Genomic DNA, 23,823 nt, shown 5'->3' with positions numbered 1-23,823 from the left:
AGGGTGGTGCCGGTTGGTTCAAGAACTGAATGGTTGAAGGGAAGTAGCTGTTCTTGAACCTGGTGGTGTGGGGCTTCAGGCTTCTGTACCTCCTGCCCGATGGGAGCTGCGAGAAGATGGCATGGCCCGGATGGTGGGGATCTCTGATGATAGATGTTGCCTTCTTGAGAGATCCAGATCTAAGTGGAAGTAGGCAGGGGCCAGGGATAGGGTCAGTGCATGGTAGTGTAGAGGTTAGTGTAACGTTATTACAGCGCCAGCGACCTAGGTTCAATTCTGGCCACTGTCTGTAAGGAGTTTTTATGTTCTCCCCGTGTCTGCGTGGGTTCCCTCAAGGGTGCTCCGGTTTCCTCCCACATTCCAGAAGACATACAGGTTAGGAAGTCGTGGGCGTGCTATGTTGGCGCCGGAAGCGTGGCGACACTTGCGGGCTGCCCCCAGAACACACTACGCAAAAGATGCATTTCACTGTGTGTTTCAATGTACATGTGACTAATAAAGAAATCTTAAAAAAAGGAGTTAGGAATAGGGCCTAAGGCAAGGAAGGGAATAAGGGTAAAAAATGATAGATGGTTATAGTACCTGCAGAGAGGGGGTGGGTGGTTCACAGGTTGGGGAAAGTAGAAGGTGTACTTGCATCGTGGTTCTACAGATCAATGTGCTCATGAGGAATGAGAGACTCACATTTCTCCTGTTCTACAGGACATGTAAGTGCATGTACACGGACTAACACGCCCTAACACAGACTAACACGCCCTAACACGCCCAAATCTCCTTTTCCATCTTGACCTCTGCTTTCCGTGTTTTATGTTAAGGGTATAATGTAAATATAAGTGGTTGTTGATCCGTGTGCAGCAGGGGATATTCCCAACTCTTTATGTAAATCTTGGAGCTGCAAAGTTGGAATGAATTTGCCAGTACAGTGTGGAAGCTAATAACATAGGGCTGTAATTATAATCCAACAGACACAATAAACATTTGCAATTTTTAAGTGTTAGTGAGTTTCCACCCATTTCAAGCCTACATGAGCTATAATTGCAGCATCTTCCACCACCACAATCTCATTAAGCTATTAATCTATCGACAAACATTGTGGTCCTCCATCAGTCAGAGCTGAACAAAGACCCAACAAAAACAGCGAAGTAAATCAACGCCACAGGCACAGAAAGTTGCAGACACACAAACAATTCCCCCACCCCCCCGTACACAAACAGACGTACAAACAGTACTCCCACCGCACATACACACAGCCAGACACACAAACACACTGACACACAGCCAGACACACACAGACACACACAGCCAGACACACACTGACACATAGCCACACACAGACACACACTGACACACACCGACACACACAGCCAGACACACACTGACACATAGCCACACACAGATACACACTGACACGCACAGCAAGACACACACAGACACACAGCGACACACACAGCCAGACACACACAGATACACATTGACACATACAGCCGGACACACACAACCAGGCACACACTGACACACACTGACACATACAACCAGACACACAGATAATCAATCTCACACACACACAGGGGCATAAACACAAGCAGAAAAACACACACACACACACACACAAATATGTATTTGCAAGGACAAACACATACACACGAACACAAGGTGACACAGTGTAATGCGTAGAGCTGCTGCCTCACAGCTCCAGAGACCCAGGTTCAATCCTGACCTCCGGTGCTGTCTGTGTAGAGTTTGCACGTTCTCCCTGTGACCTTGTGGGTTTCCCCTGGGTGCTCCAGATTCCCCCCACATCCCAAAGATGTGCAGGTTGGTTGGTTAATTGGCCACTGTAAATTGCCCCCAGTGTGTGGGTGAGGGGGTAGAATCTGGGGGGAGTTGGTCAGGGTGTGTGGAGAATAAAATGGGATCAGTGTGAATGGGTGCTTGATGGTCAACACGGACTCGGTCCATCCACAAGCACCAAATATATACACACACACACACACACACACACACACTCTCACACACACACACACACACACACACACACACAGACCCTCACACACACACACACACACACACACTCACACACTCACACACACACACTCTCACACACACACACACACACACACACACACCCTCACACACACACACACACTCACACACTCACACACACGTGTGCATACACAAGACAAATATAGATTAGACAGCTTCTGTTGAGACACATTGAACACATATTATACATATACCCACTCATCCTTAACGTATTGGGGACCAGGACACACGTGTCCATGTTGATGTCCCTCCTCTCTGCACAGTTCTTGAATCCAGTCTCATATGGACACAAGCACACACACAAACTCAGACACAGCAGCCTCCTCACCAGCTGCAGTAACAGAAAGTGGAAAATCTACATCAGAGCCTATAGTAACAGCAAGCCCCAGGGATTGTCCCACAAGCCCTTTGTAAACAAACAGAGGCTGTGTCCTGAAAAGTTAATTCATGCCCATACACACTTTCCATCTCAGAGCAATCAGGAATAGAGAGAAGTAGTTAGAATTGTGCATTAAGAGTGTTACGGTATAAAGAGGCATCAGAGATTGTGAGAATGGATTCAGAAATGTAACTGAACCAGAAACAAACACTGTGGCTGCAAGAACATGTCAGAGGCTGGGCATTCTGCAGTGAGTGACTCACCTCCCAATTCCCCAACCTCTCCACTGTCCATGTGGTACAAGTCAAGGGTGTGCTGAATACTTTCCACTTGCCTGGGTGAGTTCATCTCCAACAACTCTTGAGAAGCTCATCGCCATCAGAACAAAGCAATCTCCTGAGCGGCACACTATCCCCCACCCTAAACATTCTCTCCACCACTGGCACATAGTTCCTCCAGTGGGTACCACCTACACTGCCTCAACTGCCCAAGCCTACTCAGACAGCACCTTCCTACCTAACAACCCCTACCACCAAGAGGGACAGTGGCAGTAGGCACAGGTGACATGTTCACTCCAAGTCACCACCATCCTGACTTGGAAATACATCACAGGTCATTCATCATTGTTCTCCCCAAGAACACTTCACGGACAACTTCACCACGTGGATGCAGGGGCTCAAGGAGGAGGCTCAACCCAACCTTCGTATTTAGACATGGGCGATAAATGCTGCGCTTGACAGTATCACGGTAGTGTAGCAGTTAGCGTAACACTATTACAGCGCCAGCGACCCAGGTTCAATTCCCGCCACTTTCTGTAAGGAGTTTGTACGTTCTCCACGTGTGTCTGTGTGGGTTTCCTCTGGGTGCTCCGGTTTCCTCCCACATTCCAAAGATGTACGAGTTAGGAAGCTGTGGGCATGCTATGTTGGCGCCAGAAGCGTGGCGACACTTGCGGGCTGCCCCCAGAACACTCTACGCAAAAGATGTATTTCACTGTGTTTCAACGTACATGTGACTAATAAAGAAATCTTATCACCCACACCCCATGGATTAACAAACTGTGCACAGACAGTCCACAAACTATAGTCTGATGTTGGTTGAAAGCTAAGTGTTAGCCCCAAGACATTGAGGAGAATTGTACTGAACTTCTCTGTATCATTCACCTGGGAAATTAGTTATTGGATGGTTTGGGCAAGTATTAAGAAAATTCTTATTAACCTTCACACTTTCATCCATTGTTACTTATTTTCCTTCATTTACAACAGGGTTAAGGTCTAAGTACTTTGCTGCGTGTAATATTCTATAGAACATCCTGTCAACATCTCAGTCTAATACTGGGGAGAATGAGCAGGCAGCGGGAATTTATTCCCAGACACATAACATCCTCTGAGTGACAGTGAGTGCAGCCTAATCAGCACTACAATTGTAGAACGATACGCTGTTTGGTCACTGTGCTGAAACCGTCCCGTCTGTTGTTAATGGATGTTCTGCACAAAGTACTGGATAGTTCTCCGCCTGTTGTCCTTAGGACTGGAAGTACTTTTGCCGTTTCTTTCCATCTTTTCTCGATCACGGTGCTTGGTCACCATTAACCTGCCTCGAGTCTCACACGAGCAAGTAACAATGGACAGACCATGGAAAACAAATGCACTGTTGATGCTTCCATTGATTGTGCGGCACCCGGTGACTGAATCACTCACATTCACAACAGGTACTTCCAGCAAGCCTTGGACATGTAGGAAATTGAACTGACATTCATTGCTCAATTCTCTTTTTCTATGTGGTACCTGTATCAGTTTCCATACCAATAGAATTCTGCCGTAGCGGGCTGCACTGGAAGGCGATGGACGCGGATTTCTGGATTGAGATCAGACAGGTGATGCAAACCTGAATGGTGCAACTGATTACAACACCAGCCTGTATTTTAATCTCCAGCGTAGTGAAATGTCCCAGGGTGCTTCAAAGGGGCTTTAGCAATCAAAGTCCAACAGCTAGTCATGTGAGAAGATATTAGGATAGGGGATCAAAAGCTTGGTCAGAGAAGGTCTGTTGTAAAGGTGACAAACATGCCAACATGCTCCACAGCCAATCCAGTACCTTCTGAGTGTAGTGACTGTTGTACTGTAGAAGTGGCAGCGGCCAATGCTTGCACAAAGCAAGATGCCACGAACATGGAATCGGAAATGTACTGCCCAAGAGGTGGCTGTTCAGCCCATAATGTCTGTTCTGGGCAAAATTAGAGCTGCTTGGGTTACTCCTGCTTCCTAGCTCTCAGTCCGGAGCTGTGCAAACACCCAGAATTTCTCACCCAGATTCCTTTCAAATGTGATGAATGACTCTGTTCCCACCAGTCCTTTAGGCAGTAGGTTCCAGACCTCACCCGCACTCTGGGTGAGGTTTTCCCTCGACTGCTCCTACGTGCCTTATCTCTAACCACTCTGTCCTTTCTGTTTGGTCTAACTAAACCTCTGATAAATTTGTACATCTCATTTAAATTTCCCTGTGGTCCGTGTCATTCCAAAGACAATACACCCGATCCAGTCAGTGTGTCTTCACAGCTCCAACTCTCCATTCCCAGCAACATCTTTGTAAACCTCCTCCGTGTCCTCTCCAGGGCCATCATGTTACTGAGGTCACCAGACAGAACCTTGTGCTTTAGCTGTGGTGTAATTAGTCTTCTATGCAGATCGAGCTTGACTTTCCTACTCCTGTGTCCTATACCACTGCCAATAAAGGCAAATCTCTTCCTAACTGCTTTATCTCCTGTCCTGCTACCCTCAGGGATCTATCAACATGGTGCCAAGATCCCTCTGGCTTTCTGCACTTAGAGTCACAGGGTCCACAGCACGGGGACAGGCCCTTCACCCACCTGGTCCATACAGAGCATCTAACACCCAATTACACTGAACTTCTGTAACCCCGGCCGCCTCCAGATGTTACCAGTCAACTACACACTAGGGGCAATTTACAACAGCCAGTTAACCTACCATCCCACACGTCTTTGGGATGCAGGATGAAACCAGAGTAACCAGGGAAACCCACCCATTCACATAGAGAATGTGCAAACTCCACACAGTCAGCAGCAGGGGTTGGGACTGAGCCTGGGTTGCTGGAACCATGGGGGAGCAAATACACTAATTCCCATGCACTGCCTCACCTTGTTTTAGACCCCCAACTACATTAAATCACAATTCTATCACTGAATTTCACTTGTCCCTTGTGGCTGTGTGTTATGAGAAAGGTTCTTTTGGTATCTTGAAGATAAAGGTATCTGGACGCACAGTCTTTGTACTTTAAAAGGAGGATTTTATTCATAAAGACCGACACGGGAACAGAATGTGAAGGAACAAATGCACCCTCACACACTCGCACTAGGGTGATCGTGAAACATGGGGGGAGCCACAACAGGGGTAAAGTGCGCGTGCACACACACACACACACACACACACACACACACACACACACACACACACACACACACACCACACACACACACACACACACACACCACACACACCACACACACACACACCACACACACACACACACACACACACACACACACACACACACACACACACACACACACACACACACACACACACACACACACAACGAACTAGTACAGACTATCAGGGAACGAACAAATACGTTGTCTGGACCCCCTGAATTGGGACAAACAACAGCTCTACGCTACTGGGAATCTACTCAGGACGCTCCTAGACCCCTGTGAAAGTGCACCCTCTCCCCTGTGGTCTCGACCCCAGCAGCAATCGGAAAAGAGGACGAAAGCCCTCGTGCACCATCTTTTACAGGGCTGTAGCGGGGCGGAGCTGCTCAGGTGAAACAAACCAATGATTCAGGGTCAAGAACAAAGGTGGGTTACGAGCCAATCCTCAGGTGTGCTCTTTAATGGATGGGGCGGAGCCAGACCCTTGATTGACATCTGACCCCTGGCCTTTCATACTACACCGTGTAACCAATCTATTGATATCTTCCTGCAGCTTGAAAACTTCTTGCTCCTGTCAACTGCTGGCATTTATCAGTCATCTTCTTAACTCTGGCTCCTACACACAGGCATTAACGTATTTCACAATATGCAAGAGACCAAATACTGACCGAAGACATTCAGTCTTCCAGTCAGTCCTGTCAGTCGTTACCCTTTACTTTCACCCATGTAACCATTTTTAATAGCACTTGCCACTTTCCCCGTAGACTCTCACATTCCTGGTGGAACTTTATCAAAATTGAATGTGCCACCTTCACCGATGCTCCTCGTTATCTTTTGAAAATATTCATTCAAGTTAATCCATCATGAGCTTCCCCTAAAGATTCCCACTGACTGCAATGTGAAAATGATTATGTTACCTTCTCTTAATGCTGTCGAGTAGGAGGTAATAAATGGTTGCATCACCGCCTGGCACGGAGGCTCCAATGTGCAGGATCCAAAGAGGCTGCAGAGGGTTGTAGACTCAGCCAGCTCCATCACGGGCACAACCCTCCCCGCCGTCGAGGACATCTTCAAGAGGCGGTGCCTCAAGAAGGCAGCATCCATCACTAAGGACCCTCACCATCCGGGACTTGCCCTCTACTCATTACTACCATCAGGGAGGAGGTACAGGAGCCTGAAGACCCACACTCAACGTTTCAGGAACAGCTTCATCCCCTCCGCTATCAGATTTCTGAACAGTCCATGAACCCATGAACACCACCTCTTTTTCCCTCCTTATTTATTTTTGTAACTTATAGTGATTTTATGTCTTGCACTGAACTGCTGCCGCAAAACAACAAATTTCACGACGTGTCAGTGATGATAAACCTGATTCTGATTCTGATTCTGATTCTAAATATTGGGCCCAGGACGCTGGATAGAATTCTTCCTTCTGCTCTTTAAATGAGTGCAATCAGATCCCTGAGAGGGAAAGTGAGACCTTAGTTTAATATGTCAACTGAAAGACATGTTAAAGGCAGCACAGTGGTGTAGCTAGTAGAGATGCTGCCTCAGCCCCAGCGACCCGGATTCAATCCCAACCTCTGGTACTGTCTGTGTGGAGTTTGCACGAACTCCCTGTGACCGTGGGTTTCCCCCAGGTGCTCCGGTTTCCTATCACATCCCAGAGACACACGGTGTTGGTAGGTTAGTTGGCCACTGAATGCAGAGCTGGGCTGAGAAGTGGCAGATTGAGTTCAACCCGGAAAAGTGTGAAGTGACACACTTCGGGAGATCAAATTTGAAGGCAGAATACAATGTTAATGGCAGGATTCTTAGCAGTGTGGGGGAACAGAGGGATCTTGGGGTTCACGTCCATAAATCCCTCAAGGTTGCCATCCAGGTCGATAGGGTTGTTAAGGAGGCGTCTGGAGTGTTGGCCTCATTAGTCGGGGTGATGTTGCAGTTCTATAGAACTCTGGTTAGACCACGCTTGGAGTATTGTGTTCAGTTCTGGTCGCCTCATTATAGGAAGGATGTGGAAGCTTTTAGGGAGGGCGCAGAGGAGATTTACCAGGATGTTGCCTGGATTGGAGAGCATGTCTTATGAGGATAGGTTGAGCGAGCTCGGGCTTTTCCCTTTGGAGAGAAGGAGGATGAGAGGTGATTTGATAGAGGTGCACAAGATGATGAGGCATAGATCGAGTGGACAGTCAGAGACTTTTTCCCAGGGCGACAATGGCTAACACGAGGGGACATAACTTTAAGGTGATTGGAGGAAGGTATAAGGGGGATGTCAGGGGTAAGTTTTTTACACAGGGTGGTGGGTGCGTGGAACACACTGCCGGCAGAGGTTGTGGGAACAGATACATTAGGGACATTTAAGAGACTCTTAGATATAGACACATGAAGGATAGAAAAATAGGGGGCTATGTGGGAGGGAAGGGTTAGATAGATCTTAGAGCAGGATAAAATGTTGGCACAACATTGTGGCCAAAGGGCCTGTACTGCACTGTGGTGTTCTATGTTCTATGAAATGCCTCTGGTGTGTAGGTGAGTGGTAAAATCTGGGGGGAGTTGATGGCAATAAGGGGGGAATAAAATGGGATTGGTAAAATGGGTGCTTGATAGCCATGCAATATGACATATAACACCACCTCCAGCTGTGTGGCACTCCCTCAGTACTGTACTGGAAGTGTGCCTCAGGATCAGTGCAAAACCTCTTTGGAAAAAGAGAGGTATCTTGGGAATTACTAACACACATCCAGAGGGTGAGACACAGAGATCTCAGATGCTGGAGTCCAGAGCAAAAAACGAGCTGTCGGAGGAACCCAGCGGGTCAGGCAGCATCTGTGGACGGAAATGGACAGTCGACCCTTCATTAGGACTGAAAGAGTGGGGGGAGGTGGCCAGTGCAGAGAGGTGAGGGGGAGGGGGTGGAGCAAGAGCTGGCAAGCGATAGGTGGATCCAGGTGAGGCGGGGTTGATTGGCAGATGGAGTCAGCTGGGGGAGGGAGGGGAGGAGCTAACGACAGAGGCTGGGAGGTGATAGGTGGAGGCAACAGAGGGCCGCAGATGGTGGAATCTGATGAGAAAGGAAGGTGAAGAGGAACCACATAAGGGAAGTGGGTGGGCAGATGGGAACTGTGGTGGGGAGGGACCCAGTGGGAGGAGTTTGTGGGTGATGGGCAGGTGAAATAGCTAGGGGAGGGGGAGGGGGAGGGTGAGGGTGAGGGTGAGGGGGAGGGGGAGGGGAGGAGGAGGGGGAGGAGGTTGGAAAGGAGGGTATGTGTGAGAGGACCTGGGCAGATCAGAAGGACAAGAGAGAGACAGAGGGGCAGAGGTTTACCTCTTATTGGAGGATTCAATGTTCATGCCATTGGGGTTGTAAACTCCCCAGGCAGAATACGAGGTGCTGTTCTTCTGGTCTACAACCCAACACCATGAACATGTTTATCCCTCTACCCATGTCACTGAAAGCAGGTCATCCATTTGTGGGAGCTTGCTGTGCAAAACTGGCTACCAAGTGTGTGTCATTACAACAGTGACTATACTTATAGATTTATACAACACGGAAACGGGCCCTTCGGCCCAACAATCCATGCTGACCAAGTTGTCTACCTGGGCTAGTTCCATCTGCCTGCATTTGGCCCATATCTCTCGAAACCCTTTTGATCCATGTACCTGTCCAAATGTCTTTCAAATGTAATTATAACTGTACCGGGCTCTACAGCTTCCTCTGGCAGCCTGCTACACATCCCCACCATCCTGTGTGTGGAAAACTGCTACTCAGGTCCCATTTAAATGGCTCCCCTTTCACGTTAAATCTGGGTTTTAGACTGCCTGACTGCTGGGAACCCTCAGCGGCTCAGGCAGCGTCTGTGGAGACAGAAACAGAGCTGAGACATGGGTCTGAAACTCTGCTTCTCTCCCTGCAGATGCTGCCCGACCTACCGAGTGTTTCCAGAAGGTTCTGCTCTGGTTTCCCCATGGGAGCCCCTGTTGGCTGGTCTCAGAGGCACCAACTGGAGGGAACAGCTTCTCTGCAGCGGCCCTTTCAGTTCGGCTTCAGTTGGCTCAATGCTTCCCCTACCCAGCCATGGGATATAATCCCGGGGGTGGAATAAACCCCTGGGCCCTGCATTCTCAGGCCGCCCATTAGGAGCAGAGGCAACACTTGAATCCCAGGCCCACTGTGGCCTCACCAATGTCTACCCCCCTGCCCAGCTGCCCCCGGATCCTTAAATACTTCACTGGCTGTGAGGTTCCTGGGCCATGAAAGGCATTTGAGATTCACGAGTCTTCTGCTTCAAAGGAAAGCAACTCCTCATGTGGGAGTGTCACATGGACATGGTACCTGCTTTATCAACCTGCCCCAAGCCCCCCACACACTAGTATCAGCCCAGCTCAGCCTCCATATCACTCTTGGTGCCAGAGCATTAAGTCTTTCCTTGGTCACAACTGAGCAGTTTTCTAAAAATTGCTGTAAATAAGCAGAGCATTTCTGGAGCTGCCACAGTCAGTTAAATCAATAGAATAGTGCACATTTCAAGACTGTAAAATCATTACTATAAAATTGTAGAACATTGATTTTTGAATTATTAATCAATCTGTACACTACTGTGTAAATGATGGTTGTAATTTCCATTATAAATTCAATTCCTTTCCCCCTCCAAACATCTCCTTGTGATGCATCAGCCCTTGTCTCCTCCCTCATCGTATCCCTGTTCTTTTTTTTAAATTGAAAATATACTTCATACATAAAGAATTCAGAAGTATTTAATATAGGATGGTTAAGTCAACATTCTTATAACGTCTGGATATTCATTAACAATAGCACATGATCAGACATCATTCCCAGTACATGATCAGAAAGCAAATGGTTCATGGTGTTTTAACACAGATTTGAGTGTGCAGGAGGGCCTTAAACTGTGGCCTTTCCTCGTGGGCCCCTTGTAGAAGTAGCACCAGCTTCAGTGTGTCCTTCAATACATGGTCCTGAACCTCTGAGTGTGCCAGCTTGTAGGACTGGTTGTTGACAATACCTTGCTCTGAGACACCAGTGGGATTCAGGCAGACCAAAGGGCACCATTGACCACACTGTTGGCTTTGCAGGAAGAGCGGATGTCTGTCTTAGTGTGTGTCTCTAGGAACAGCCCCTACAGCACAGAGTCCTGTGTGATGCAGCTGTTCAGGACAATCCTCAGCAAGCAGCTGACAGGATTGGTCACCCAGCAATAGACAAGACAAGACAAGACAAGGCATCTTTATTAGTCACATGTACATTGAAACACACAGTGAAATGCATCTTTTGTGTAGAGTGTTCTGGGGGCAGCCCACGAATGTCGCCACGCTTCTGGCACCAACATAGCATGCCCACAGCTTCCTAACCTGTACATCTTTGGAATGTGGGAGGAAACCAGAGCACCCGGAGGAAACCCACGCAGACACGGGGAGAACGTACAAACAGCGGCGGGAATTGAACCCGGGTCACTGGCACCGTAAAATGTTACGTTAACCGCTACACTACCATGCCTGCCTCTAGGAATAGTAGGGAAAAAATAACTGGTGGGAATTGTCTATAGGCCACAAAATAATAAGATTACAGTGCTCATTAAGCTGGAAAGGTTCACAAAGATGTTATCGGGACTGGAGGGCTTGAGTTATAAGGAGAGGCTGCACAGGCTGGGACTGTTTTCCCTGGAGCGCAGGAGGTTGAGGGGTGACCTTATAGAGGTTTATAAGATCATGAGGGGAATAGATAAGGTGGATAGTCACAGGGTTGGGGAGTCTAAAACTAGAAGGCACAGGTTTAGGGTGAGGGGGAAAAATTTAAAAGGGACCTGAGGGGCAACTTTTTCACACAGAGGGTGGTGGGTGTATGGAACAAGCTGCCAGAGGAAGTAGTAGAGACGGGTACAATTACAATGTTTAAAATGCATTTGGACAGGTACATGGATAGGAGAGAGTTAGAGGGATATGGGCCAAATGTGGGCTAATGGGACTGGCTCAGATAGACATCTTGGTCGGCACGGACCAGTTGGCCTGATGGGCCTGTTTCTGTGCTGTATGACTCTCTGACTAAGTACCTCTGGCAAACACCTTCCTCGCGAAGTTGCATTCTCTAAGGTGATGAGTAACTACCAGAGGGAAGTGTAGCACAGAAACAGGTCTTCATCCCATCGTCTGAGCTGACATTCAACCACCCACTTTATTCTCCACAAGTTCTACCCTTTGTCTACACACACAGGTAGTTTACAATGTAATTACCTATACAGGTAATTTCCAGCGGCCAATTAACCTACTGACCTGCGTGCCTTTGGGATGTGAGAGGAAACTGAAGCACTAGAGGATATTCACACAGTGACAAGGAGAACGTGCAAAATCTACACAGAAAGCACCTGAGGTCAAGATCGAACCTAGGTCACTAGACAACAAGTAACTGAACAAAGTTGTCTCAAGTTTCACTGTGCTGTAATAAGGAATGAGAATCATGCATGATTTTCCCTTCTCAAGCTTGTAGGACAATTGATTTTCCTTAATATCGAGTGAGAGAGTATACAATTGAATGAAATGATAGAGGAGCTAGTATTTGCATAACAGTACCATGTCGGTGATGTTAGAAACTGTCCTTCTCCCAGTAAAATGGCCAGGAAGATCTCCTGATGGATAAACACATTTGCTTATCGTTGCCCAGATGGTTGGTAGCTAGCAAGTGCTACAGGGTGGAATTACAATGCATGGTTAGTTTGTATCCGAACCCCATGATTAGAACACAGATGTAAAACAAAATAAACCCAGTCAAGGTTTCTGAAATCAAAACCGGAGTGGTTTGCAAGTGCAGTCAAAAGTTTATAAGGCATCATTCATTATTCAGGAAGATAAATGCCTTGCATGAAATTTTCCAGATAAACTCACTTTCTTGTTCCTCAGTAAGTAATTCTTCTAGTGAACTGTATAAGGCCAGGCAGTTCTATGACCCTTGGTCTATCTGAAGTGTTTGATCTCAGTTGAGCTGGTAGAAGGAATACAGCGATTGATCTCATCTCCTTGATGCAGGGACGGTGAGGAGGTGATTTGGGTGAAATCAACAAAACTGCCACTCAAGACCTTCTCCTCTGCTTGTAATGTCCCTCACTATAATTTATGTTTCATCTCTCTAATCCCACTGCTCAATCCCTCACTATTATATGATACCACTTGGAAGCACCCCCAATGTTCTACCCTCTGCCTTTCATCCTTAAGGAGGCTAATTCAAGCAGTGATCACTCTCCTAGCATCAATTCTTCCTGTGTTTCTCTGTCACTGGTGAGGCAGCTGATCGGGACACTGGGGTCGTCACACCCAAAACTAATCTTGGCCAGACCTAAAGCTTACATAATGGATGAACCAGGTGAGGAAAATCACAGTGGGTCAATATAGTGAAAATCCATACAGTGAGGGACGTTACCAAGAGGGGTATTACATAAGGAATGTTACATTCAGGGAAATTATAGTGGGCACATTAGATAAGGAACATCACAGTGAGAGGTATCACAGTAAGAGACATTACATAAGGCGAATTATAGTGAGAACTCTTAGAGCGAGGGGTATTACAGTGAGAAAAAAATCTTAAACTGCTGGGGTAACTGAATGTTCATTTTAAATGAAATAAAGATTGGATTTAATGGTTCATGAAAAGAGTATGCCATCACTAAATATGTAAACTCAGAAATGTTCAAAATCACTCAGTTTATTTCTAAATAAATCATTGTGCAAACCTATGCCCTTTAATCAAAGTAAGTAGTTACATTTGCATACAGCTTCATCACATCATTAAAGTATTTTTATCAAATGAATTACGTTTGGAGTAAAATGTCTATAAATGTCTTTTTCCCAGGGAAAGGGAACCAAGCACTAGAGGGCATAGGTTTAAGGTGAGAGGGGAAAGATTTAAAAGGAACCTGAGGGACAATTTCCTCACCCAGAGGGCGGTGAGTATATGGAACGAGCTGCCAGAGGGAGTGGGGGAGGCAGGTACATTAACAACATTTAAAAGGCACTTGGACAGGTCCATGGATAGGAAAGGTTTAGAGGGATATGGGCCAAACGCAGGCAAATGGGACGGGCTTAGATGGGCATCTTGGTCAGCATGGACAAATTGGGCCGAAGGGCCTGTTTCCCTGCTGTATTGTTCTAGGGCTCTCTAAGTATTACAGCGAAGGGTATTACAGTGAGAGACCAGACAGTGAGAGTGATTACACTGCCTTGTGACATCATCACTGCAGGTTTATCAGCAATTGTAAATTAGAACGGGATCCCACACATCCCGTAGGATTACAAAGGGACAACGTACAGGCATGGATCAGAAGACCAGCGCATTTGGAGTTCCAGATGATAGTGATCTGATGCTGTTAGTTCGCAGGCAGGAAGAACACTCAGCCCAGATTATCCAACACCACTGGGACGGCAGAGGTTTGGCGTTTATCATCGTCATACCCTTTTACCTTGCTGGATGTCATAATGAGTAACAGCAGATTGTGGCGCGTAGTGATGGGTCGGGTGACTCCAAGTACACGATCTGGACCGCAGTCACCTCCAATTTTTATGTCATTTCATTTCACGGGGAACATTACATGAACGGAGCTAACGTGTGGCCGCGGCTTGATTCTCCTATCCATAAACTCCTTTCTCAGGACACTGAGTTATTTACAGGCTTCATGCGGGGTTCCCAACCGTGATGTACAATTAGGACCACAGATCTTTCGCCCAGAGCACATGATGTACCAGTTAGTCTGGTGTAGCGGGGATCCAAAATTCACCTTCACATGGTGGAATCCCCAAAGCCCAGTATTCTCGGGATGAGATTCCACATTTCCCGTGTGCAAGGCTGCTTGTGGAATCTTTATAGAATTTCCCGAAGTGCCCGCCTGCAGTCTCGCACTGAAATTTATCTTCGAAGATGCGAGCCAACTGGATAAATCACATTATAAATCTTGAGGGGGCTGTTGAGAATAATTTTACACTATACACCACAGCCTTTAAACTGATAAATAAGCCGGGGGGACATCGGTGAATAATAATCAGGGATGCAATGCTCACCTCCAAAATAAAACTGACAGGATTATTTGGGGGGGGGGGGGGGTGTTTGATGGATTTGTGGAGGACATTCTGGAGGGTGATTACAACCGGTAAACTCCGATGAATGAGATGACAGCACTCACCCGCCAAACTATCGTAGCAGTCGATCTCGGTGCTCTCGATAAGTCGGTTCTGTTCCTCCGTCAGCCTACTGCGCCCTTTGCGCAATTCGTTCACGTCTTCGCCCCGAGCGTCGCCGATCCGGATCCCCTTGAGTTGCAGTAGCGCCCGGTGGTACTTGCCGATCGCCTCACGGAATTTCTTCTCCCGGTAACATTGATTCCCCTCGATCTTGAAGCCCACTGCTCTCTGGATCTTGCAACCGTTGTCGCTCTCGCCCTCTCCCTGATGGGCTGCGGGGTTCCTGGCATCTGCGACCCCCGCCGGAGCCCGGAGAGGGTCCCGGGAGCTGACCGGCGACTGGCCCGCTCCCCTCGCCCCTATCCGGGATTGTTTCTGACCAATGCTCCCCCCGCCTATGCCCTGCGCTTTTAGGGAATATTTGCCTTCCATCTCGCCTACAGGCGCACCATTCTTTGCAAGATCGGAAACCTGTCGCCTTTTGATGGTCTGTAACAGTTTGCTGTGCATAAATCAGGGCGATCGCCCCGGTGGCTTGACCCCACTAATTGGCGAGGTGCTTGTTAACCGAACCGTCCTTCAGCACCGTGGACAGCGCAAGCTCACGCCGCGCAGTTCCCGGGCTCTCTCGCTGCAGCGGCGCCCGTTTCTCCTGCTTAACCCTTAAAGGCGTTTATATATAACCCGCCCCCTCCCCTTAAACCACACACATACACACACGCCGGGGCTCAAGCAATCAAGAAATAAGCGCTGTAATAATGGGAATAGGTGCAGTAATGAGCTGGATAAATCTCCACCCAAACATCACCAACCACTGCAAAGCTGCTGTTTTCCCGAAATCCCTCGATACATCTGCGGCAGTTAGACCGGCTGTTAATTCATGTTTTAACTCTACATATCCCCACAGGGCGCCGCACTGAGGACACAAACTCCATGCAATAAAAGCTGAAAATACCGAGATCAGGCAACATCTTTGCAGACAGAACAAAGTTGATGGTTCAGGTGGCTCGACCTCATCAGGTGCTGCCTGACCTGCTGAGTATTTCCTGCAATTTTTCCCCAAAATTTCAGGTTCACGGTTTAACACAGATTTCAACTAACTTCACAGAGGAGTATAAAATCATAAGGGCATAGATAGAGCGAAGACACAGACATTTTTCCCCAGGGAAAGGGAATGAAAAACTAGAGGACATAGATTTAAGGTGAGAAGGGAGAGATTTAAAAGAGGCCTGAGTGGCAACTTCTTCACCCAGAGGGTGGTGCCTATATTGATCGAGCTGCCAGAGGAAGTGGTTGAGGCAGGTACAATCACAACATTTAAAAGATATTTGGACAGGTACATGGATAGGAAAGGTTTAGAGGGATATGGGCCAAACGTGGGTTAATGGGAATAGCTTAGGTGGGCATCTTGGTCGGCAGGGATGAGTTGGGCTGAAGGGCCTGTTTCCGTGCTGTATTACTCTACATTAGGAAGCAGAAGGGCCCTAAACTGTGGCCGTGCCCCACAGAAGTATTATTTTGCTTGCTCAGTGGTTACTGCACCAAGATTGGGATTTGCAAGTTGAGTTTATAGTCAAGTGCAGTGAGGTACAGGTACAATGAAAAACTTGCTTGAAGCAGCATCATAGGAACGTAGGTCTATTTTAGTTCTCAATAGGAATTAGTGACACCGGCAAGGTTGGTATTCCCAATTGCCAACAGTATTATGCCAATGCATAGTACAACTGTGCCTCAAGAAGGCAGCATCCATCATTAAGGACCTTCACCATCCGGGACATGCCCTCTTCTCGTTACTATCATTGGGGAGGTGGTACAGGAGCCTGAAGACCCACACTCAATGATTCAGGAACAGCTTCTTCCCCTCCACCATCAGATTTCTGAACGGTCCATGAACACTCTGTCATTACTCCAATTTTGTAATTTATAGATTTTTATGCCTTGCCGCAAAACAACAAATTTCACGTCATATGTCAGTGATAATAAAGCTGATTCTGATTATCACCTACATTGTGTGCTTGGAACCACACTTAGGCCACATTAGGAAAGAAGGGTACAGCTCTTCCCTAAAGTATATTGGTGAACCATTCTATTGCTGTCAATCCTAAATGCTAGGTTTTGTTTATTCCAAATTTACAAGTCACCAACGATCCAGGCTGCTGGAATAATTTAGTCACCACCTCAATTAATTCCACCCCCCCCCCCCCAAAGTCAAATAGTTTGGTGAGGACGTTGAAGTTTGCTCTGAGCAGCTAGGGGCAGGGTTATGGACACCTTGTTCCGACTGCCCAGCCACTTGTGACAACAACAGTTCACCAGTCCCCCTGATGTACTGAAAGAGCAGCCACCAAGTCACAGACACGCTGGATTTCAGAAAATGTCAATGCCCCTGGGAGGATTACAAGGCATTCAAGTTGACATTTCATACTTGAGCTTCAAGCCAGCATCCTTCCACTGAATAGCACGAGTTCCAATATAAAGCATCACTTGAGAAACAAAGGACTGCAGATGCTGGAATCTAGATGAAAGACACAATGATGCTGGAGGAACTCAGCAGGTCAGGTAGTATCCATGGAGAAAAGCAGGCGGTCAACATTTCGGGTCAAGACCTTTCTTCAGGACTGAAGATAGGAAAAGGGGAAGCCCAATATATAGGAGGGAAAAGCAGAGCAGTGATAGGTGGACAAAAGAGGGGAGGCGGGGTGGGCACAAGGTGGTGATAGGTAGATGCAGGTAAGAGATAGTGATAGGCAGGTTCAGGGAAGTAGGGAAAGGACTGTCTGGGTCCCTGGAGGGAGGTGGTGTAGGGGCAGGTTTTGCACCTATGGCAGGTCAGTGGAAGTTCCAGGGGTGGGAGCAGGATGGTGGGAGTGGGGGGGGGGGGGGAGGAGTGAACTAGAGAGTCGTGAAGAGAGTGGTCCCTGTGAAAGGCAGAAAGGGGTGGGGAGGGGAAGATATGCTTGGCAGTGGGGCTCCTTTGGAGATGGCGGAAGTGGGGAGAATGACGTGTTGGATACGTAGGCTGGTGGGATGAAATGTGAGGACAAGGGCGACACTATCCCTGTTGGGTCTGGGAGGGGTGGGGGTGAGAGCAGAGGTGCGGGAAATGGCACAGATATGGGTGCGAGCTCTCTCGACCACAGTCAGGGGGAAGCCATGGTTAGTAAAGAAGTTGGACATCTCGGATGTCCTGGAGTGGAAAGCCTCATCATGGGAGCCGTCGCAACAGAGGCAGAGAAATTGAGAAAAAGGGGTAGAGTCCTTGCAAGAGACAGGGTGGGAGGAGCTGTAATCGAGGTAGCTGTGGGCATCAGTGGGTTTGTAGAAGATGGCAGTGGATAAGGAATCTCCTGAGGTGGGGATAGAAAGATTGAGGGAGGAGAGAGAGGTGTCAGAGATAGTCCAAGTGAATTGGAGAGCAGGGTGAAAATTTGTAGCGAAATTTATGAAACTGTCAAGTTCCGCACGGGTACAAGAGGTGGCACCAATGCAGTTGTCAGTATAGCAGAGAAACAGTTGAGGAATGGGGCCAGAGTAGGCTTGGAACAGAGACTGTTCAACATAGCCAACGAAGAGGCAGGCTTAGCTGGGCCCCATGTGAGTGTCCGTGGCTACACTCTTGGCCCTCCCCAGCACCTGCCTATCACAGCCTCTTACCTGCATCTACCTATCACCACCATGTGCCCACCCCGCCTCCCCTCTTCTGTCCACCTATCTCTGCTCTGCTTTTCCCTCCTATATATTGGGCTTCCCCTTTTCCTATCTTCAGTCCTGAACCGAAACGTTGACCGCCTGCTTTTCTCGGATGCTGCCTGGCCTGCTGAGTTCCTCTAGCATCATAGTATAAAGCATCATTTGCTTGTTTACTATATTAGAGCATAGCCATGGTTCATTTTGGAATCTCTCTTTATTAAATAAGCCACACTTATCTTCCTATATCACTAGCTTTCTTGAGCCATTAGTGTAACATGATTCATCTTGAGATGGTTATCATTTGTATTAAATCAATCAGTGCATCAGTTTGATTTCAAAAACACAAAATATTAAGTCAGTACCTGGTCACATGACATAGCACAGTGGTAGCCACATTTGCTTTGGAATCAATGTTGTGGGTTTAAGCTGTACCCTAGAGATGCAACACAAAAATCTAGGCTGATTTCAGCACAGAGGCTGTGCCAATTGTCAGACGTGTTGTCCCTCGGATGAAGCAGGATTATTTCAAATGAAGTGCATGGGGGTTAGCTGCAGAACTAACATTTCTTTATCAACCAACATAACTTAGGTGGGCATCTTGGTCAGCGTGGACAGGTTGGGTCGAAGGGCCACTTTCCACACTGCATCACTAAAGCAGATTATCTGATGGTGGAACCTTGCTGTTTGCAAATTAGCTGCAGTATTTCCCACATTACCAGGTGACTGCACCAAATGTGTGTAATTGTTTGCAAGTGCTTTGAGATTATAAAAGAGCATTATCTGCAGGTCTTTACAGCTTACCGACACAATTTTGGAGTTATGGCAGTTAATGTGAGCAAGTGACTGTGTGGGATGCCAAATCCCCAGAAATTCATTCACTAAGCACAAATCAACCATTGTTTGATGATCACTTGATCAAAATACCCCAAATCCACTCAGCAGCCTTGCCTGCAACAGCTCACGAATGCTGTCGACCACCACTTGTTCAAGTGAAACCAGAAAAGGCAAGAGACACCAGCTTTGCACATATACCAACATGAATTTTTAAAGGAAGCCTAATTCAAATGGCACTCATTAGCTTTTTCATCCCTTGAGTACCTGAAATATAATTAGCCAAAATGATGGCAATGAATTGATTTGGACATGGCCACTGACAGGTCAATGAGAATGTATCCAGTTAAATCTGCTTTCAACAAGGCTAATAATAGTAAACTCATTTAATTATAAATGAAAACATTATTTTGGATAATAAAAGGACAAAATGCTGGAAATATTCAGCTAGTCAGGCAGCATCTGTGGAGAGAGAAACATAGTTAATGTTTCAGTTATTTTTTATTGTTAATTTGACTCTGCTTTACCAATTGGCAAGGCAACAATGTGGGCATTCCATCCTCAAAAGGGCTACCAATCAATGCCAGCCAATCTCAGTCACTCTTTGTTCAAATTCAAGAACCAGGAAAAAAGTGGATATGGATCAACTTTGTTCAGTCTTCCATAACTTGCAGATTTTCGTTTGCAGAAATTGTTTGCAGTGTGCAATGATATTCAAAAGATGCTCATGCCATCATGTGTATAAAACTCACTTGTAGCTTTAATGTTTAGATAGGTATACTAAATTTTAATTTAACATGCGTTCCTTAACATTGATAGTTCCAACATTAACCGAATGTACAAATTAAATTGCACGTTATAGAATCTTGCTTAATGGATCACTTGGGGGCTTGGAGAATGCCCAGGGTTCCTCCCCTAGCCCACCCTCAGGGACAGGGAGCAGAACATCCAAGACAACGACTTCTGCATCTAATCATATACATAAAAGAAAACTATAGTTTTTACACTTAAAGTGAATTCATAACAGGAGTGTAGACTTGTTATAATCAATCCCTCAGGCCATTTCTGATGCATTGCCCGGCACCTGGTAACTCCAACACTTTGAAGACTATGAGTCCCAAAAATAAATTTTCTGCAATTTGAATGCAGTTTCCAGTTAATTGTGTTCAGCATTAAATATCTGCTTGTTATTCTGAAACAAAGTTCACCCAGGAAAAGAGTGGTACGCCACCATCCCAAGGAGGGCAGACAGAACAAACTCCGCCAGTGCGTCACCATTTGGGCTTCAGGAAGGTATTGTTGAGCTGCTAAAAGTTAAGCAAGCAGTCAAAGAGCTAGCAAAAGGTAATCATAGTTCCACTGGACTAAACAAGCATAAGTTCTATTGACAGGCAGAAAATGAAGCAGACTTGAGAAGCCCATTTCTTATTCCAGTCCTGACCTCCACCTCACTCCAACGCCAAAAAACAAGAGAGAAACAAGGCTTTAGGCAACCAGGTGGAACTTGAATGAACGTAGGATGTTGTAAGCAGTATCTCCATTTAACGTGCATATAACATCATGTAATACTGGCCTGAATATTAATCTTGGAGACAGGTGCTGGAATCTGGAGCAAATCACAGAGCACTGGAGGAACTCTGTGGGTCAAACAACATCTGTGGAGGGAAATGGATGTTTCCGATCTGGACTTGATGAAGGCTCTCGACCTGAAACATCGACTGTCTATTTCCCTCCATAGATGCTGCCTGACCCGCTGAGATCCCCCTGCTGTGTTTTGTGTGTTGCTGAATATTAATCTTGCCCAATTTGCAACTACACTAAGTGGCTAGTGTACCAATGCTTGGAGTTCATTTTGCTTGCATTTTCTGACACAACTCTGTTTAGGTAATTGCCATCAACCACTTAGTTGATGACCATACTTGAGTTTGTGTTGCCTAAAGACCATTCCAGTGAGCGTGGGGACCTTGCATGGGAACGGCCATTCCATTTGGACTAAATGTAATAAAACAAGTCACCTTGGCTGCCTGAGTTTAGTGGTGAAAGTGGCTCCCTGGTCAATGCCTAAACCACAAATCAAGAGGTAACAAGAGCTGAATTAAAATAATTTTATATCTTCTCAGAAGCACGAAAAACAAATGGTGAGGAGTAAAGGTTGGCTTATAAATACACAGGGTTAGGTATCAAACACTTAAAAACTCACAAAATAACTTTGTAAAACAGCCTGCTTGGAACAGTCTTGCACTTGGTATTCCTCAGTGCTGAGGTATCCCAACGTGACTGATGCCCAGGAACAGCAGTAGCTCCGTAATGAACTAAACAATCAGATTTATCCAAGTCCCAATAGGGTTCATTAAATTAGTGACTGTGACCACACTGCACCATGTTAAATTGCAAAAGAAAAAGCCCCAGCAAGAGCCAGAGTGACAATGGCTTGGCTGATAACAAGGCATCCTCTAAATTCGTGAGCCAAGGCAGTGATCATGTACAAAATATCTGCATCAAATTTACTATCTCCTTAAAAAAGCTTTGACACCCTCCCATCAACACACAAACAAAAAGGGCTCTGAATAAATTATCAAAACAAAGCCTAAATGCTAATTAAAATCTTGTTCTCTCCAATTATTCTCTCAATAGGATCCTTATGTTGTCAGTTAATCCCAGGATCTTTTGGCTGGAACTAGTTGTTGGGAATTTCCCAAACCACAGTGTTTCAGTCAATGTGAAAATGGTGTGTTGTCATGACTGAAGCAGCACCTTATGTATATAGAAAAATAAAGCCTTGTGAGTGCCTTTTGTGAAATCCTGTTACTTCAGCTTCTTCCCCAGCCGTTCGAACACACTGACAGTCGCCGTGGAGTCCATCTGAGCCAGCCGGCCTTCTGTACTGCTGGTCACTTTGGTACTGGCCGGAGTCCGTGCTGTGTTCTTGATGGTCACAGTGAACTCAGGGCTGCCGCGGCTTTTGGTGCTGGTGACTTTGTTGTCCTGTGTGTCGGCCTCAGTGGGGACGGGCTTCCCCAGCCTTTGCCTGACACTGACCTTGGCTTGTCCCGCTGACTGCAGGCGGACAGTAGGCGCTGCGCCTGCGGTCTGGGCGCCCTTGCCAGGCACGGTCCTGCCGCTGCCTTTCGGGATGGCCAGCTGCCTTATCGTGGTGGCCGCAGCCTTGGCTTTCACAGCGGCGGCTCTCTCCTTGGTTACCAGCGGGAGCTTGGGGCTCTCCTGGACGGATGCTGCCGGGGCTCTCTTCAAGACTCCAGCGTACTGAAGCACGGAACCAGCTTCATCGTCATCGCTGCTCTCCTTTTGACTGACGACTTCACCCAGGCGGCTGAAGACCCCTGTTGGCTGGAAGAGATCCAGAATTTCAGCAAAACCTCCCACATTGGTGAAGAATCAACCACTCAGTTCTTGAACCAACTGGCATAATCCTAATCACTACAGTTTAGCAGCATGATGACCATTTTGATCAGTTTGCATTAAAGTGGACTTTGTTTTTTTATGTTCTAATTGTGTTCTTTCTTGTAAGAAGTGTGTATAATTTATGTTTAATTTGTGAATGCTGCTTATCTGATGCTCTGTGCCTGTGATGCTGCTGCAAGTAAGTTTTTCATTGCACCTGTGCACACACGGACTTGTGCATCTGACAATAAACTCGACTTTGACTTTGAATTCATTCTGAGTTTGTTTCAACCACCCAGCCACTACCCCAAGCATTTTCTCCTGACAAGTACGTGGGGCGGGACATAAGGCTGCACACACAGTAAGCTCTCAACAACAACATTGTTTTACTTCACAAAGAGTCTATTTAAAAAGTAGGGGAAATTGAACTTATGACAAAAAGACTATGGCGACTTCTCTCAATTAAAGCCAGGTAACTTTTGCAACAAAAATGTAGAGAGTGGAAGATGGTGACATCCAAATTCTGGGCTTAAAATTAACCTTAGTCCGTTCTGCTAGTGCAATTGCCCAGGCTTGATTGACAGAGGGATTAACTAATCATCCTCGCTCTGGTAAGGAAGAGCACTGTGGGTTTATGAGGTGAGGCTAGGGAATACAGACTTATGAGGCAAGGCTAGGGAATACAGACTATTTTCAGCTTGAGAGGAGGGTTTAAAATGACAAGAGCCATGGCTGAAGCGAGCTGGGAAATACTTTCAGCTGGGTGGCAACTAGATACTTTTATTTAAGCATATATTTATCAGCAAGGGAGAGGTCGAGAATTTTTATACAGAGGGTGGTAAGATAC

At 46.7% G+C, this 23,823-nt stretch overlaps 2 protein-coding genes across 3 annotated transcripts in view; both read right to left on the bottom strand.

Annotated features, from left to right (window-relative positions):
* ttc9b (tetratricopeptide repeat domain 9B) overlaps positions 1–15,616 on the bottom strand; it is a 28,913-nt gene extending 13,297 nt beyond the window's left edge. Inside the window, exon 1 of the mRNA XM_052044327.1 lies at positions 15,056–15,616. Coding sequence (XP_051900287.1) covers positions 15,056–15,563 — 508 coding nt within the window. The 5' untranslated portion in view covers positions 15,564–15,616. The remainder of the gene's footprint in view (positions 1–15,055) is intronic.
* A 4,696-nt stretch (positions 15,617–20,312) lies between these two features.
* Positions 20,313–23,823, bottom strand: part of c35h19orf47 (chromosome 35 C19orf47 homolog) — a 39,071-nt gene continuing 35,560 nt past the window's right edge. For both annotated transcript variants that reach the window (XM_052044166.1, XM_052044167.1), the window contains exon 8: positions 20,313–22,922. In XM_052044166.1, coding sequence (XP_051900126.1) covers positions 22,380–22,922 — 543 coding nt within the window. In that variant the 3' untranslated portion in view covers positions 20,313–22,379. The remainder of the gene's footprint in view (positions 22,923–23,823) is intronic.

This window comes from Pristis pectinata, chromosome 35 (assembly GCF_009764475.1).
Source record: "Pristis pectinata isolate sPriPec2 chromosome 35, sPriPec2.1.pri, whole genome shotgun sequence".
NCBI classification, from domain to species: Eukaryota; Metazoa; Chordata; class Chondrichthyes; order Rhinopristiformes; family Pristidae; genus Pristis; species Pristis pectinata.
Note: the sequence above shows the minus strand (reverse complement) of the source record. Positions and strands in the feature narration are given on the sequence as shown.